This window comes from Salmo trutta, unplaced genomic scaffold (genome assembly GCF_901001165.1).
Source record: "Salmo trutta unplaced genomic scaffold, fSalTru1.1, whole genome shotgun sequence".
In the NCBI taxonomy this organism is placed as follows: Eukaryota; Metazoa; Chordata; class Actinopteri; order Salmoniformes; family Salmonidae; genus Salmo; species Salmo trutta.
Window position 1 is genome coordinate 1 of NW_021823256.1, and position 17,500 is coordinate 17,500.

The 17,500-nt window shown below is 40.0% G+C and overlaps 1 protein-coding gene and 1 long non-coding RNA gene across 2 annotated transcripts in view; both read right to left on the reverse strand.

Annotated features, from left to right (window-relative positions):
- Nucleotides 1-1,501: 1,501 nt before the first annotated feature.
- LOC115189917 (sex comb on midleg-like protein 2) lies at nucleotides 1,502-2,700 on the reverse strand (the record flags this gene model as incomplete). Its single annotated transcript, XM_029748418.1, has 4 exons — nucleotides 1,502-1,815; nucleotides 2,303-2,373; nucleotides 2,469-2,552; nucleotides 2,649-2,700. Coding segments are annotated over 4 exons (465 nt in total), but the record flags the coding sequence as incomplete, so codon positions are not given.
- Nucleotides 2,701-2,725: 25 nt separating this feature from the next.
- LOC115189916 (uncharacterized) overlaps nucleotides 2,726-17,500 on the reverse strand; it is a 14,917-nt gene continuing 142 nt past the window's right edge. The window contains exons 1-3 of the long non-coding RNA XR_003877055.1: nucleotides 17,049-17,500; nucleotides 14,331-14,392; nucleotides 2,726-2,750 (exon numbers count right to left, since the gene is read on the reverse strand). The exon at nucleotides 17,049-17,500 is cut by the window's right edge and continues 142 nt beyond it. This is a non-coding gene — a long non-coding RNA (uncharacterized LOC115189916). The remainder of the gene's footprint in view (nucleotides 2,751-14,330; nucleotides 14,393-17,048) is intronic.

Genomic DNA, 17,500 nt, shown 5'->3' on the forward strand with positions numbered 1-17,500 from the left:
AAACAGCTTGGAAATTTCTAGAAAATTATGTAATGGCTTTAGAAGCTTCTGACAGGCTAATTGACATGATTTTGCTTGGAAAATGCTTGGAAAATTTGCTTGGAAAATGGCTGTCCTTGCAAGGAAAATGGCTGTGTTGTTGTTTTTTTGCTCTGGTGGTATCCTAACATAATCTAATGTTTTGCTTTCGCTTTTTGAAATCGGACAACGTGGTTGGATTCAGGAGAGGTTTATCTTTCAAATGGTGTAAAATAGTCGTATGTTTGAGAAAATTGAATTGTGGTATTTTAGTTGTTTTTGTATTTCGCCCATGCGATCCCATTGGCTGTTGGCTAGGGGTTCCGCTGGCGGACCGCCTAGATGTAAGAAGTTAAACAATTTAAAGGCAATGCTAGCAAATACTAATTGAGTGTATGTAAACTTCTGACCCACTGGGAATGCAATGAAAGAAGTAAAAGCTGAAATAAATCCTTCTCTCTACTATTATTCTGACATTTCACATTCTTAAAATAAAGTGGTGATCCTAACTGACCTAAGACAGGGAATTCTTACTAGGATTAATTGTCAGGAATTGTGAAAAACTGAGTTTAAATGTATTTGGCTAAGGTGTATGTAAATTTCCAACTTCAACTGCATGTATAACCTCACAGTAATTCATTTTTTACCCAATAAATTACTGGGAGATTAGACATATAGAGTGTGCGACTCTTTGTTTTTATGGTATGTTATAATATGATATGTTATAATATGGTATGTTATAATATGATATGTTATAATGTGTTATGTTATAATATGCTATATGATATGTTATGTGTTTTGTTATAATATGCTATGTTATAATATGTTATGTTATAATATGTTATAATGTGTTATGTTATAATATGCTATGTTATAATATGTTATGTTATAATATGCTATAATGTGTTATGTTATAATATGTTATAATATGCTATATGAGATGTTATAATGTTATCTTATAATATGCTATATGATATGTTATGTTATAATATGTTATAATATGCTATATGAGATGTAATGTTATAATATGTTATAATATGCTATATGAGATGTTATAATATTTTATAATATTCTATATGATATTGTATATTATGTTATAATATGTTATGTTATAATATGTTATGTTATAATATGCTATATGATATGTTATGTTATAATATGCTATATGATATGTTATGTTATAATATGTTATAATATGCTATATGATATGTTATGTTATAATATGTTATAATATGCTATATGATATGTTATGTTATAATATGCTATATGATATGTTATAATATGCTATGTTATAATATGTTATAATATGCTACGTTATGTTATATGATATGTTATAATATGCTATATTATAATATGCTATATGATATGTTATAATATGTTATAATATGCTATATGATATGTTATAATATGATATGTTATAATATGTTATAATATGATATGTTATAATATGCAATGTTATAATATGTTATGTTATATGATATAATATGTTATATGCGATAATATGTTATGTTATAATATGTTATTTCTATGTAGCACATTTCAGGATATAGTGCAGCCTTTACCCAGAGGTGGTTGCAGCATGTCTCCTTTCCTCTCACAGGTCCCTATAGGCTGAATGTCTGAGGAGTCTACCAGTCTCCAGAAATCGTTGGTGTTGTCACTCCCGTCCAGACGGAGACGCAGACGCGTACCCATCATACCCATCACCGTGGCGATGCAGATGGAGGTGTTGTTCCGAGGGTCGTGGGCTTCCAGCTTCATACCAGCCTTGAAGTCATTACTGGGAGGGAAACGGGACTGGGGGAGACAGGAGGACAATGGATCAGTCAATAATGGAATGATTTGCTTATATGGGGAGACAGGTAGCCTGGGTGGTTAGAGCATTGGGCCAGTAACCGGACAAAAATAATAATTTTGTTGTTCTGTCCCTGAGCAAGGAAGTTAACCCACTGTTCCCCGGCCCCCGAAGACGTGGATGTCGATTAAGGCAGCCCTCTGATTCAGAGGGGTTGGGTTAAATGCAGAAGACACGTTTCAGTTGAATACATTCAGTTGTACAACTGACTAGGTATCCCCCTTTCCCTATCTAAACCTAATGTTATGTTAGGCAGAGTTTTATCTAAACCTAATGTTATGCTAATGTTACCAAATTGTTGACACCTTTTCTAATCCTCTCAGATCTAGGAATGCATGGGGTGGTTAGGGGTTGATTTGGGATTGGACACAAGTCAAAAAGCACTTCTTAAAGCAGCCCTTAGTGCTGTAGTTACTAGGTCATATCTACCTGTCTGAAACAGCTGGGAGAAGCGGCTGTTGATGACGTTTCCTTAAGGTACTCCTCCCAACTGAAGGGTTCTGGCAAAACAAAGGGCATAGTTCATACTATCTGACAATCTTAGGTTACACTATATTGTGACAGAGAAGAACATTGCAGGAAACATGTTTAATACCATTAGATTTATCCAAAGAGGGGGGACCGGTTCCTGGAGAGGGGTTACTTCTCTCAGGTTTCTCCCTCCTCTCTTCTTTTGGCTCTGAAAAGGAGACAATTCAACCTCTCATTAATACACTTTAGAGTAGAAGAGAAAATAATAGAACCAATCCACACAAAACATAAAAAAAGTTATGACCTTTCTGAGGTGTTTCGGCCCATTTGACCGTGGTACCACCAGGTGCCAGGTGAGGGGACCCCAGACCGGTCAATGTTCCACTACCGATGCGGTGCTGAGCTCCTAGAGCGATACACAGAGAGAGACATTTATTTGTTAACCTGTATTTAACCGGAAATCCCATGCAGTTTTTCTTAACCTTTATTTAACCAGGAGTTCCATTGAGGCCAAGATACCTTTTAACAAGGAGACAAGTAGAGTAGGCGTGGCCCTCTTTCTAGGTTGGTACAGCAGGCAAATCTATAACCACAGCTTGTTTCAGCAAGAGTAAACACAAAGAGCATCTACTGGAGAATATCTAACAGCAACACTGAAATGGAGGGGAATTTTTTGAATCATCTTGATTGCCACAGCACTAAAGCAGCAGAAGCTGGGAACAGGACACAGAAGGAAAAGGACCAGCGTTAATCACGATGAACGCATTCTGAGGGAAATGAAAACCATAGTTGATTCCATCCCTGACAGACAGTGGAATAATTTACTAGGCCTCCGGACCATGCAGGCTTCTGAAGATCAAAGAGTATTTGGAGAAGTGATGAGGTCACAGCTGTCATGGCTGTGGACGGTACAGTAATATATGCCATGTAGCAGACACTGTACTTTTGATAAAAGTAAGACTGGAGTCCATGCTCTTGTACTAGCCCATACAGATGAGTTAGGACACCTGGAACAACTTCTACTGACATGAAAGGTGTGGCTTTTAGTCCTAAGTAGTAAAAGGAGTAGACAAAAGGAAGATCCGTTCAATTGCAGAGAAAAAAACAGACATAACCTTTTATCTACAAATAACCAGACCCAGGCTGAAGCCTCCAGACAGACAGAATAATAACAGACCCAGGCTAAAGCCTCCAGACAGACAGAAGTAATAACATGACCCAGGCTGAAGCCTCCAGACAGACAGAATAATAACATGACCCAGGCGAAGCCTCCAGACAGACAGAATAATAACATGACCCAGGCTGAAGCCTCCAGACAGACAGAATAATAACATGACCCAGGCTAAAGCCTCCAGACAGACAGAATAATAACATGACCAGGCTGAAGCCTCCAGACGACAGAATAATAACATGACCCAGGCTGAAGCCCCAGACAGACAGAATAATAACATGGACCCATGCTGAAGCCTACCAGACAGACAGAATAATAAACATGACCCAGGCTAAAGCCTCCAGACAGACAGAAATAATAACATGACCCAGGCTGAAGCCTCCAACAGACAGAATAAACATGACCCACGGCTAAAGCCTCCAGACAGACAGAATAATAACATGACCCAGGCTGAAGCCTCCAGACAGACAGAATATAACATGACCCAGGCTAAAGCCTCCAGACAGACAGAATAATAACATGACCCGGCTGAAGCCTCAGACAGACAGAATAATAACATGACCCAGGCTAAAGCCTCCAGACAGACAGAATAATAACAACATGACCCCGGCTAAAGCCTCCAGACAGACAGAATAATAACATGACCCAGGCTGAAGCCTCCAGACAGACAGATAAACACATGACCCAGGCTGAAGCCTCCAGACAGACAGAATAATACATGACCCAGGCTAAAGCCTCCAGACAGACAGAATAATAACATGACCCAGGCTAAAGCCTCCAGACAGACAGAATAATAACATGACCCAGGCTGAAGCCTCCAGACAGACAGAATAATAACATGACCCAGGCTGAAGCCTCCAGACAGACAGAATAATAACATGACCCAGGCTAAAGCCTCCAGACAGACAGAATAATAACATGACCCAGGCTAAAGCCTCCAGACAGACAGAATAATAACATGACCCAGGCTGAAGACTGAAGCCTCCAGACAGACAGAATAATAACATGACCCAGGCTGAAGCCTCCAGACAGACAGAATAATAACATGACCCAGGCTGAAGCCTCCAGACAGACATAATAATAACATTGAACCAGGCTGAAGACTGAAGCCTCCAGACAGACAGAATAATAACATGACCCAGGCTGAGCCTCCAGACAGACAGAATAATAACATGACCCAGGCTGAAGCCTCCAGACAGACAGCCTCCAGACAGACAGAATAATAACATGACCCAGGCTGAAGCCTCCAGACAGACAGAATAATAACATGACCCAGGCTGAAGCCTCCAGGACAGACAGAATAATAACATGACCCAGGTTGAAGCCTCCAGACAGACAGAATAATAACATGACCCAGGCTAAAGCCTCCAGACAGACAGAATAATAACATGACCCAGGTTGAAGCCTCCAGACAGACAGAATAATAACATGACCCAGGCTAAAGCCTCCAGACAGACAGAATAATAACATGACCCAGGCTGAAGCCTCCAGACAGACAGAATAACAACATGACCCAGGCTGAAGACTGAAGCCTCCAGACAGACAGAATAATAACATGACTAAGGCTGAAGACTGAAGCCTCCAGACTGAAGCCTCCAGACAGACAGAATAATAACATGACCCAGGCTGAAGACTGAAGCCTCCAGAAAGACAGAATAATAACATGACCCAGGCTGAAGACTGAAGCCTCCAGACAGACAGAATAATAACATGACCCAGGCTGAAGCCTCCAGACAGACAGAATAATAACATGACCCAGGCTGAAGCCTCCAGACAGACAGAATAATAACATGACCCAGGCTGAAGCCTCCAGACAGACAGAATAATAACATGACCCAGGCTGAAGCCTCCAGACAGACAGAATAATAACATGACCCAGGCTGAAGCCTCCAGACAGACAGAATAATAACATGACCCAGGCTGAAGCCTCCAGACAGACAGAATAATAACATGACCCAGGCTAAAGCCTCCAGACAGACAGAATAATAACATGACCCAGGTTGAAGCCTCCAGACAGACAGAATAATAACATGACCCAGGCTAAAGCCTCCAGACAGACAGAATAATACATGGACCCAGGCTGAAGCCTCCAGACAGACAGAATACAACATGACCCAGGCTGAAGACTGAAGCCTCCAGACAGACAGAATAATAACATGACTAAGGCTGAAGACTGAAGCCTCCAGACTGAAGCCTCCAGACAGACAGAATAATAACATGACCCAGGCTGAAGACTGAAGCCTCCAGAAAGACAGAATAATAACATGACCCAGGCTGAAGACTGAAGCCTCCAGACAGACAGAATAATAACATGACCCAGGCTGAAGCCTCCAGACAGACAGAATAATAACATGAGACCCAGGCTGAAGACTGAAAGCATACAGACAGAATAATAACATGACCCAGGCTGAAGCCTCCAGACAGACAGGAATAATAACATGACTCAGGCTGAAGACTGAATCCTCAAGACGGAAGCCTCCAGACAGACAGAATAATAACATGACCCAGGCTGAAGACTGAAGCCTCCAGACAGACAGAATAATAACATGACCCAGGCTGAAGACTGAAGCCTCCAGACAGACAGAATAATAACATGACCCAGGCTGAAGACTGAAGCATCCAGACAGAATAATAACATGACCAGCTGAAGCCTCCAGACAGACAGAATATACATGACCCAGGCTGAAGACTGAAGCATCCAGACAGAATAATAACATGACCCAGGCTGAAGACTGAAGCCTCCAGAAAGACAGAATAAATAACATGACCCAGGCTGAAGCCTCCAGACAGACAGAATAATAACATGACCCAGGCTGAAGACTGAAGCCTCCAGACAGTACAGACAGACAGAATATAACATGACCCAGACTGAAGCCTCCAGACAGACAGAATAATAACATGACCCAGGCTGAAGACTGAACCCTCCAGACAGACAGAATAATAACATGACCCAGGCTGAAGACTGAACCCTCCAGACAGACAGAATATAACATGACCCAGGCTGAAGACTGTCCTGTACTGTCTGGAGGCTTCAGTCTTCAGCCTGGGTCATGTTATTATTCTGTCTGTCTGGAGGCTTCAGTCTGGGTCATGTTATTATTATGTCTGTCTGACTGTCTGGAGGCTTCAGACAGAATAATAACATGACCCAGGCTGAAGACTGAACCCTCCAGACAGACAGAATAATAACATGACCCAGGCTGAACCCTCCAGACAGTACAGACAGACAGAATAATAACATGACCCAGGCTGAACCCTCCAGACAGTACAGACAGACAGAATAATAACATGACCCAGGCTGAAGACTGAAGCCTCCAGACAGAATAATAACATGACCCAGGCTGAAGACTGAACCCTCCAAACAGTACAGACAGACAGAATAATAACTGGTGTTTGTCTAACAATTACAACCTGTTCAGATGTAGTGCACATGCACATCCAATCTAATCATTCTCCCAGTGCAAGGTACAAAACAATAACACATAGGCAGGAAAGGAAATGTGCCCACACAGCCAACTAGATAAGGCTGTTTTAGGTAGGTAACAATGAGCAATGGAGCCTAGACCACTCCGGTTCTACGGATATCTTACATTCTCAACATGAAACCAATAACCAAAGAGACGCTCAAGGTGAGAAAACATCCAGCTAACCAGCAAAGTCCCAATTAAATCCATGTGATGGAAAAGAAGAAGGAATTCTCTATCAACATCTCTCCTGAGCCAACAAAAATGTCAGGTTTAGGTTTTGCAGTGTAACAGCTCTCTGTCCCTCTCCCCAGCCCCTCTCTTTCCAGCCCCTCACGCCTCTCTCGCTCCCTTCCTCCCCTTCTTAGATGTGGATCTCATTGAGCTTGCCCCAGCCATAAAGATTCCTAGAGCCTTCGTAAAAGGCCATTAAGCCATGTACATCTGGGGGATGTCTGTCTGGGGGAGTCAAGAACACGAACATGAAAAGGATTCCAGAACCTCTCATTAACAGACAGACGAGTGTGTGTCTGCTCACTGGTCGAGGCCGCGTTCCATTCAGGAGGGCCACACCCCCAGGACAGAAAGGAGTGGAGATGTCCCCATTTTACAACAGGAGAGGAAGTGCTAGTGTTTTAGTTAGGTCTGTTTCCTTATTACTAGAGGTGTCCCCACTTTACAACAGGAGAGGAAGTGCTAGTGTTTTAGTTAGGTCTGTTTCCTTATTACTAGAGGAGATGTCCCCACTTTACAACAGGAGAGGAAGTGCTAGTGTTTTAGTTAGGTCTGTTTCCTTATTACTAGAGGAGATGTCCCCACTTTACACAGGAGAGGAAGTGCTAGTGTTTTAGTTAGGTCTGTTTCCTTATTACTAGAGGAGATGTCCCCACTTTACAACAGGAGAGGAAGTGCTAGTGTTTTAGTTAGGTCTGCTTCCTTATTACTAGAGGAGATGTCCCCACTTTACAACAGGAGAGGAAGTGCTAGTGTTTTAGTTAGGTCTGTTTCCTTATTACTAGAGGAGATGTCCCCACTTTACACAGGAGAGGAAGTGCTAGTGTTTTAGTTAGGTCTGTTTCCTCCTTATTACTAGAGGAGATGTCCACCACTTTACAACAGGAGAGGAAGTGCTAGTGTTTTAGTTAGGTCTGCTTCCTTATTACTAGAGGAGATGTCCCCACTTTACAACAGGAGAGGAAGTGCTGTGTTTTAGTTAGGTCTGTTTCCTTATCACTAGAGGAGATGTCCCCACTTTACAAACAGGAAGGAAGTGCTAGTGTTTAGTTAGGTCTGTTTCCTTATCACTAGAGGAGATGTCCCCACTTTACAACAGGAGAGGAAGTGCTAGTGTTTTAGTTAGGTCTGTTTCCTTATTACTAGAGGAGATGTCCCCATTTTACAACAGGAGAGGAAGTGCTAGTGTTTTAGTTAGGTCTGTTTCCTTATTACTAGAGGAGATGTCCCCACTTACAACAGGAGAGGAAGTGCTAGTGTTTTAGTTAGGTCTGTTTCCTTATCACTAGAGGAGATGTCCCCACTTTACAACAGGAGAGGAAGTGCTAGTGTTTTAGTTAGGTCTGCTTCCTTATTACTAGAGGTGTCCCCACTTTACAACAGGAGAGGAAGTGCTAGTGTTTTAGTTAGGTCTGTTTCCTTATTACTAGAGGAGATGTCCCCACTTTACAACAGGAGAGGAAGTGCTAGTGTTTTAGTTAGGTCTGTTTCCTTATTACTAGAGGAGATGTCCCCACTTTACAACAGGAGAGGAAGTGCTAGTGTTTTAGTTAGGTCTGCTTCCTTATTACTAGAGGAGATGTCCCCATTTTACAACAGGAGAGGAAGTGCTAGTGTTTTAGTTAGGTCTGTTTCCTTATCACTAGAGGAGATGTCCCCACTTTACAACAGGAGAGGAAGTGCTAGTGTTTTAGTTAGGTCTGTTTCCTTATCACTAGAGGAGATGTCCCCACTTTACAACAGGAGAGGAAGTGCTAGTGTTTTAGTTAGGTCTGTTTCCTTATTACTAGAGGAGATGTCCCCACTTTACAACAGGAGAGGAAGTGCTAGTGTTTTAGTTAGGTCTGTTTCCTTATTACTAGAGGAGATGTCCCCACTTTACAACAGGAGAGGAAGTGCTAGTGTTTTAGTTAGGTCTGTTTCCTTATTACTAGAGGAGATGTCCCCACTTTACAACAGGAGAGGAAGTGCTAGTGTTTTAGTTAGGTCTGTTTCCTTATCACTAGAGGAGATGTCCCCACTTTACAACAGGAGAGGAAGTGCTAGTGTTTTAGTTAGGTCTGTTTCCTTATTACTAGAGGAGATGTCCCCACTTTACAACAGGAGAGGAAGTGCTAGTGTTTTAGTTAGGTCTGTTTCCTTATTACTAGAGGAGATGTCCCCACTTTACAACAGGAGAGGAAGTGCTAGTGTTTTAGTTAGGTCTGTTTCCTTATTACTAGAGGTGATGTCCCCATTTTACAACAGGAGAGGAAGTGCTAGTGTTTTAGTTAGGTCTGTTTCCTTATCACTAGAGGAGATGTCCCCACTTTACAACAGGAGAGGAAGTGCTAGTGTTTTAGTTAGGTCTGTTTCCTTATTACTAGAGGAGATGTCCCCACTTTACAACAGGAGAGGAAGTGCTAGTGTTTTAGTTAGGTCTGTTTCCTTATCACTAGAGGAGATGTCCCCACTTTACAACAGGAGAGGAAGTGCTAGTGTTTAGTTAGGTCTGTTTCCTTATTACTAGAGGAGATGTCCCCATTTTACAACAGGAGAGGAAGTGCTAGTGTTTTAGTTAGGTCTGTTTCCTTATTACTAGAGGAGATGTCCCCATTTTACAACAGGAGAGGAAGTGCTAGTGTTTTAGTTAGGTCTGTTTCCTTATTACTAGAGGAGATGTCCCCACTTTACAACAGGAGAGGAAGTGCTAGTGTTTTAGTTAGGTCTGTTTCCTTATTACTAGAGGAGATGTCCCCACTTTACAACAGGAGAGGAAGTGCTAGTGTTTTAGTTAGGTCTGTTTCCTTATTACTAGAGGAGATGTCCCCACTTTACAACAGGAGAGGAAGTGCTAGTGTTTTAGTTAGGTCTCTTTCCTTATCACTAGAGGAGATGTCCCCACTTTACAACAGGAGAGGAAGTGCTAGTGTTTTAGTTAGGTCTGTTTCCTTATTACTAGAGGAGATGTCCCCACTTTACAACAGGAGAGGAAGTGCTAGTGTTTTAGTTAGGTCTGTTTCCTTATTACTAGAGGAGATGTCCCCACTTTACAACAGGAGAGGAAGTGCTAGTGTTTTAGTTAGGTCTGTTTCCTTATTACTAGAGGAGATGTCCCCACTTTACAACAGGAGAGGAAGTGCTAGTGTTTTAGTTAGGTCTGTTTCCTTATCACTAGAGGAGATGTCCCCATTTTACAACAGGAGAGGAAGTGCTAGTGTTTTAGTTAGGTCTGTTTCCTTATTACTAGAGGAGATGTCCCCACTTTACAACAGGAGAGGAAGTGCTAGTGTTTTAGTTAGGTCTGTTTCCTTATTACTAGAGGGAGGGCATTACGCTTTGACTCCAACTTTCACTTTAAAATGAAACAGACTTACGGTAAAATCTCCCTCAGTTTTTTATGTGACCACATTTTCCAAAACTCATATCTGCTCCGAATTAAGATTGAAAGATGTCTGCAGAAAGAATGGGGTGTCAGCTAGGCCTATGACATCACACCTTGGCTGTTGAACTACAGTAGGTGAAGTGGATTTACATCCGTTAACAGAATCTTGGTACGGTCCCTGGCAATTCCCAGCCCTAGTAGGTAGGTATCAGTAAGAGCCAGGAGAGAGGGCATTAACTGGAGAGAGAGAGAAAGGTTTCTAGGTCTTCACTGTCTTGCTGTTACCACCAGATGGCAGAAGACAGTAATGAGCTGAACATAACAGTATGCCAGCGGAAGAAACGACAGTAGCAGGTGACCTAACTGTGGTTTGTGACTACTATGATTTCCCATTGTAGCCAATTCAATTGCAGTTATTCCGTTACAGATTTTTGGGTAATTCCGTTGTGAACTTTTATCTTAAAGATGTGGGTTTTTGGTAACGGAATTAGAACCCACTGGGCAAAAGTTTCTTCAACATTGTTCCCATGTCATTTTTTAAAACGTTATAATTAAGTGATGACGTTGAATCTGCGTGGAAAACTGATTGGATCTGCAAAAAGTTATCACCATTTTTATTTTTTTTTAACCCAACTTTGAACCTACATTTTTAGTTGAATTCACGTTAGTTGACAACTCAACCAAATGTAAATCCAAACTAGACGTTGAACTAACATCTGTGCCCAGTAGGAAGGGCACAAGGCAATGTTTCTTAAACATACAGAAGGCAAATCTCTAAAACTGAATCTAGGTGTTGATATTAGCGGGCAGGGGTCTTTACTTCAACATTACTGTGTTTTAATGTATTTCTGATACTTTTTGGGACTTTTTCCTGCTAGATGTTTTCTAAGACCCCTTTTCCATCTGTTTGACCAGAAATCAAAGCCTTTGATTATTACACATTTTTAGGATGGAAAATGGTTGAAGAATGTATATATGCCTTAATTTCAAAAAAATAAATATATAGACTCTTAGCTTTCATTTAACATGCTTCTATGAACTTCACATGTTGGCGCTCATGGGTCCTTTTTAAATGGAAATGCCCAGGAGTAGATCACTGACAACCTGTTTCTAAACCAAAATAATATATACAGTAATATCTGTGTGTAATGTCCATGCATTTTGGAGGGTCAGAGAGAGCATCTGACACTGTTCCTTAGCTTGGGGGGAACTACAATAATAATACCATACTAAATAATACTGAAATGAATAACACCATACTAAACAATAATAATACCATACTAAATAATACTGACAATAATAATACCATACTAAATACTGACAATAATACCATACTAAATAATACTGACAATAATAAACAATACTAAATAATAATACTACCATTCTAAATAATGATAATAATACCATACTAAATAATACTGACAATAATACTGACATTAATAATACCATACTAAATAATACTGACAATAATAAACAATACTAAATAATAATACTACCATACTAAATAATAATAATAATAATACCATACTAAATAATACTGACAATAATAATACCATACTAAATAATACTGACAATAATACTGACATTAATAATACCATACTAAATAATACTGACAATAATAAACAATACTACATAATAATAATACCATACTAAATAATAATAATAATAATAATAATAGCACACTAAATAATACTGACAATAATACCATACTAAATAATACTGAATAATACCATACTAAATAATACTGACATTAATAATACCATACTAAATAATAGTGACACTTTAATAACATCATATTAAATGGCTATAATGTATAAAAGGATGGCTATACTAGTAGTCCATCATAAACAGTACTGATATACACTTCTTTTATTTAGAAGATGAATAATATTATGACATAAACACCACTAAGGGATTATTGTTCTACTGTTCAGTTTTTGTTGTCATAGGAAGGAAATGTTCTATTTTTACTAACCCTGTAACATAGGGTGTCTTAAACTATGGGTAGGGTCCGAAAGGGGGCCCTGGGAATGTCAAGGGTGAGTCATGAGAATACAGTGCCTTGCAAAAGTATTCATCCCCCTTGGCATTTTTCCTATTTTGTTTGCTTTACAACCTGTAATTTAAATGGATTTTTATTTGGATTTCATGTAATGGACAGACACAAAATAGTCCAAATTGGTGAAGTGAAATAAATAAAAAAAATAGCTTGTTTAAAAATTAAAAAAAAAGTAAAACTGAAAAGTGGTGCGTGTATATGTATTCACCCCCTTTACTATGACGCCCCTAAATAAGATCTGGTGCAACCAATTACCTTCACAAGTCACATAACTAGTTAAATAAAGTCCATCTGTGTGCAATACACACACACACACACGTTCTGAAAGGCCCCAGCAAGCAATACCATGAAGACCAAGGAGCTCTCCAAACAGGTCAGGGACAAAGTTGGAGAGTATAGATCAGGGTTGGGTTATAAAAAATATCCGAAACTTTGAACATCCCACGGAGCGCCATTAAATCCGTTATTAAAAAATGTAAAGAATATGGCACCACAACAAACCTGCCAAGAGAGGGCTGCCCACCAAAAATCATGGACCAGTCAAGGAGGGCATTAATCAGAGAGGTAACAAAGAGACCAAACATAACCCAGCTCCACCGCGGACATTGGAGTATCTGTACATAGGACCACTTTAAGCTGTACACTCCACAGAGCTGGGTTTTACAGAAGAGTGGCCAGAAAAAAGCCATTGCTTAAAGAAAAAAATAAGCAAACACATTTGGTGTTTGCCAAAAGGTATGTGGGAGACTCCCCAAACATATGGAAGAAGGTACTCTGGTCAGATGAGACAAAAATTTAGCTTTTTGGCCATCAAGGAAAACTCTATGTCTGGGGCAAACCCAACACCTCTCATCACCCACTATCCCCACAGTGAAGCATGGTTGTGGCAGCATCATGCTGTGGGATGTTTTTCCATCGACAGGGACTGGGAAACTGGTAAGAATTGAAGGAATGATGGATGGTGCTAAATACAGGGAAATTCTTGAGAGAAACCTGTTTCAGTCTTCCAGAGATTTGAGACTGGGACGGAGGTTCACCTTCCAGCATGACAATGAACCTAAGCATACTGCTAAAGCAACACTCGAATGGTTTAGGGGGAAACATTTTAATGTCTTGGAATGGCCTAGTCAAAGCCCAGACCTCAATACAATTGAGAATCTGTGGTATGACTTAAAGATTGCTGTACACCAGCGGAACCCATTAAACTTGAAGGAGCTGTAGCAGTTTTGCCTTGAAGAATGGCCAAAAATCCCAGTGGCTAGATGTGCCAAGCGTATAGAGACATACCGGCAGGGGACTTGCAGCTGTAATTGCTGCAAAAGGTGGTTCTACAAAGTATTGGGGGGGGGGGGGGGGGGCGGAATAGTTATGCATGCTCAAGTGTTCTGTTTTTTGTCTTATTTCTTGTTTGTTTCACAATAAAAAATATTTTGAATCTACAAAGTGGTAGGCATGTTGTGTAAATCAAATGACACAAAAATCTATTTTAATTCCAGGTTGTAAGGGAACAAAATAGGAAAAATGCCAAGTGGGTGAATACTTCTGCAAGCCACTGTATATCTATTATTACACACTATGTATTATTAGTTTGGGTTGTTGTAGGACGATTTGGGTCACAAGAGGACCATCAATTTCTCCTTTGGGTCTCGAGCTGAAAAAGTTTAAAAGGGTAGCAAGCATTAGTTTTTACTCACCACGGTAAGAACACAGCACGGCCAAAGACTTAGTAACGTAGTTGTAGTCCCGATCTGGTTACCTATAAGTACAAACATAGTAATGTTTTGGGGTTATTACATATTTATTAACTTATTTCCGGATAACTTATAAACTACCCACAATTTCTCAACATATGGAGGCTCTACTCTATGCTAGTGAATTCAGCCCAAGCTGGCTAACGATAGCCACACCTCATGCTATTCACTGACTTGTGGCTGTGCAGTGGTGTAACGTACTTAAGTAAAAATACTTAAGTACTGCTTAAGTAGTTTTTTGGGCTATCTGTACTTTACTATTTATATTTTTGACAGCTTTTACTTCACTACATTCCTAAAGAAAAGAATGTACTTTTTACTCCATACATTTTCCCTGACACCCAATAGTATTCGTTACATTTTTATCGCTTAGCAAGACAGGAAAATGGTCCAATTCAAGCACCTATCAAGAGAACATCCCTGGTCATCCCTACTGCCTCTGATCTGGCAGACTCACTAAACACACATGCTTTGTTTGTAAATTATGTCAGAGTGTTGGAGTGTGCCCCTGGCTATTCGTACATTTAAAAAAAATGAAGATATAGTGCCGCCTAGGTCGCTTAATATAAGGAATTTGAAATGATTTATACTTTTACTTTTGATACTTATGTATATTTAAAACCAAATACTTTTACTCAAGTAGTATTTTACTGGGTGACTTTCACTTGAGTCATTTTCTATTAAGGTATTTTTACTTTTACTCAAGTATGACAATTGGGTACTTTTCCCACAACTGTGGCTGTGTTATATAGGTGGGCTGTGTTATCTAGGTGGGAACCCTTTAGCAGGCAGGCACCGGTGCTTTCTTGCCGTGGGCTCCAAACGACAAAGAAACTCATACCTGTTTGCTGTAATTGTGTAATACCTCGTCTGTTCTCCTTTTTGTTTTGTCAACTTTTTGTCATGTTCTCTGTGAAGTAGGCTACGGGAGTTTTGCAACTTTTCCAACCTTGGATTAGTGCTAGCGCGCTAGCTGACGGACATCTGAAATCTATTTAGGATTTCGGCCCGATGAAGCTAACTCAGCCTGCACTCTAATAAAAGTGTTTGCATCGGATGGGCCCCCAACTATCAATCTGTAAGTCTCTGCTTTCTCTTTGCTTTTAATCTGCAGTTATGTGTCAGTTGTGTTCTAGCTGGTCTCCAGTAGGAGGGCTCTAGTTGCCGACCATAACCGTGGTGGTTGGCTAGGCTGGCTAATAGATAGTTGGCTAAATATCTAACTTTAGCTGGCTGGTTAGCTTGCTGGCTATGATAACTGCATATAGCTAACATTCATTGATAACTGGTTGTATGGTGTTATATATTTCCAAGACTTTGGTTTACTTTAATGAAGCTGTAAGCTAGGCGTTGATAGCAACTGGCTGGTAGGGCTAACATTAGCAGGCAAGTAGGGCTAATGTTAGCAGGCTAATAAGGCTAACCTTAGCAGGCTATTAGGGCTAATGTTAGGTTAGTTGGCTAGCTTGCAAGTTGATTTGTAAAAATAAATTCATAAAGTATTTGCTTGTAAGTTGGCTGAAAGTAATTGAAACCAGTAGTCATGAGTGCCAACAATTTGGTTTAATTTGAAGTTATACATTTGAAGTTATTCCTTTTGGAGTTTACATTTTAGGGAATAGGTTGGCTTGCAGGGTCTTCCATACTACATCACACCCTTGAAAAACCTTTCCCGACATGACTTCGGCATTCTTTGGAAATTCTGATCTATTTTATGTAATACTCCCCAAAAAAGGTGTAACTTTGCATTGGGATTTTTCATGTGTACACTAATGCAAATCCTTATGTTACATGTGGTTAGGTTTATGTTACCTACCCTTTAAGAACCCTTGCTGTTACACCATCAAATCTCTATGTGATACATTGTATAACATGACCTGAGGTGAATGGTGTCCGAGTTAAACGAATGTAGGGGGCGTGTCCATGTCGAGTGGCTGCACTCCTCAGAAGTGGGCGTTAACCGAAGAGGCTCACAGCCGTTTAGAAATTACTAAATATGCCCTTAGTTTATCTTTCGTTAATACGTATTTCATTCATTAATATATATTGCAAAAATGGGTACATAGATAGGCAACTGTTAAGCATTCTCTTAGATAAAGAAAAGCCTATTGACTGACTCATTGTTTTTCAAAGACAACCCTGTGCAAATAAGTTTTAGGGGAAATACGGCAAGCCTAGTGTAAATAAAACAATAAAGTATAAATAAAAACATACTAACGTGTGTTGGCAATCAATTGACCAAATAAAACATCGGCGTGTGATGCGTTTCCTTTTCCCTTTTTCATCATTCTCTCTGTTCCTGTCAATGATGTCAGCTAGGAGCTAATATTTCGATTTAGAAATGGAGCATGTGCCTCGATCATATCTCCACAAATATTATTATTATTATGATGATCTCTTTCTCTGACAGAAATGGACCATCGTAAACCCCAATAGCGCCCACTGTGCAGCAGTAGAGTCCAGGGAATATGTTACAAGAGCTAAAATGTGCCATGAAAAATACACACCGAGCTCATGGCGTAGTACTCATTGTTTACGTTTAATCTCTGCTCTCTCAGTGTTTGTACATAGCCTACATAAACTAGTGGGCCTAGATGGTAGCGAAAATTCCATAAACTATATCTGGAAGTTATCATGAAATACACACAACGAAGTACTCACAGTTTCGAGAAGGTTTTCGCGTCAGATCCTTCTTTTGCCATCAGATGCAGGCCGCCATATTCCGTGCTCTACACCACGCGCATGTCCAACAGCGAGCTGCAATTTGTTTTCCACTGTAGGTTTATAATAAGGGGAATTTATTCATAGATTCTATAAAATACAGAATATCTTTCTGTGAAATTAACCATATTTACTAAATATATTTATAGGGAAACGAAACTACAATAGACTAGTGGTACTTTTTTTGCATAGTAGAAGGAATATAAATTAATTATATAATATTCAAAATCTTGAATCTGAATAGAAATATGTACAAAATATATAGGAGAATGTTATGAAAAACATATGCTATGGAAAAGGATCTATATTAGCCGAGAGAGAGAGAGAGTGAGAGAGGGTGAGAGTGAGAGAGGGTGAGAGTGAGAGAGGTCTACTATTTTGTCACAGAGTTT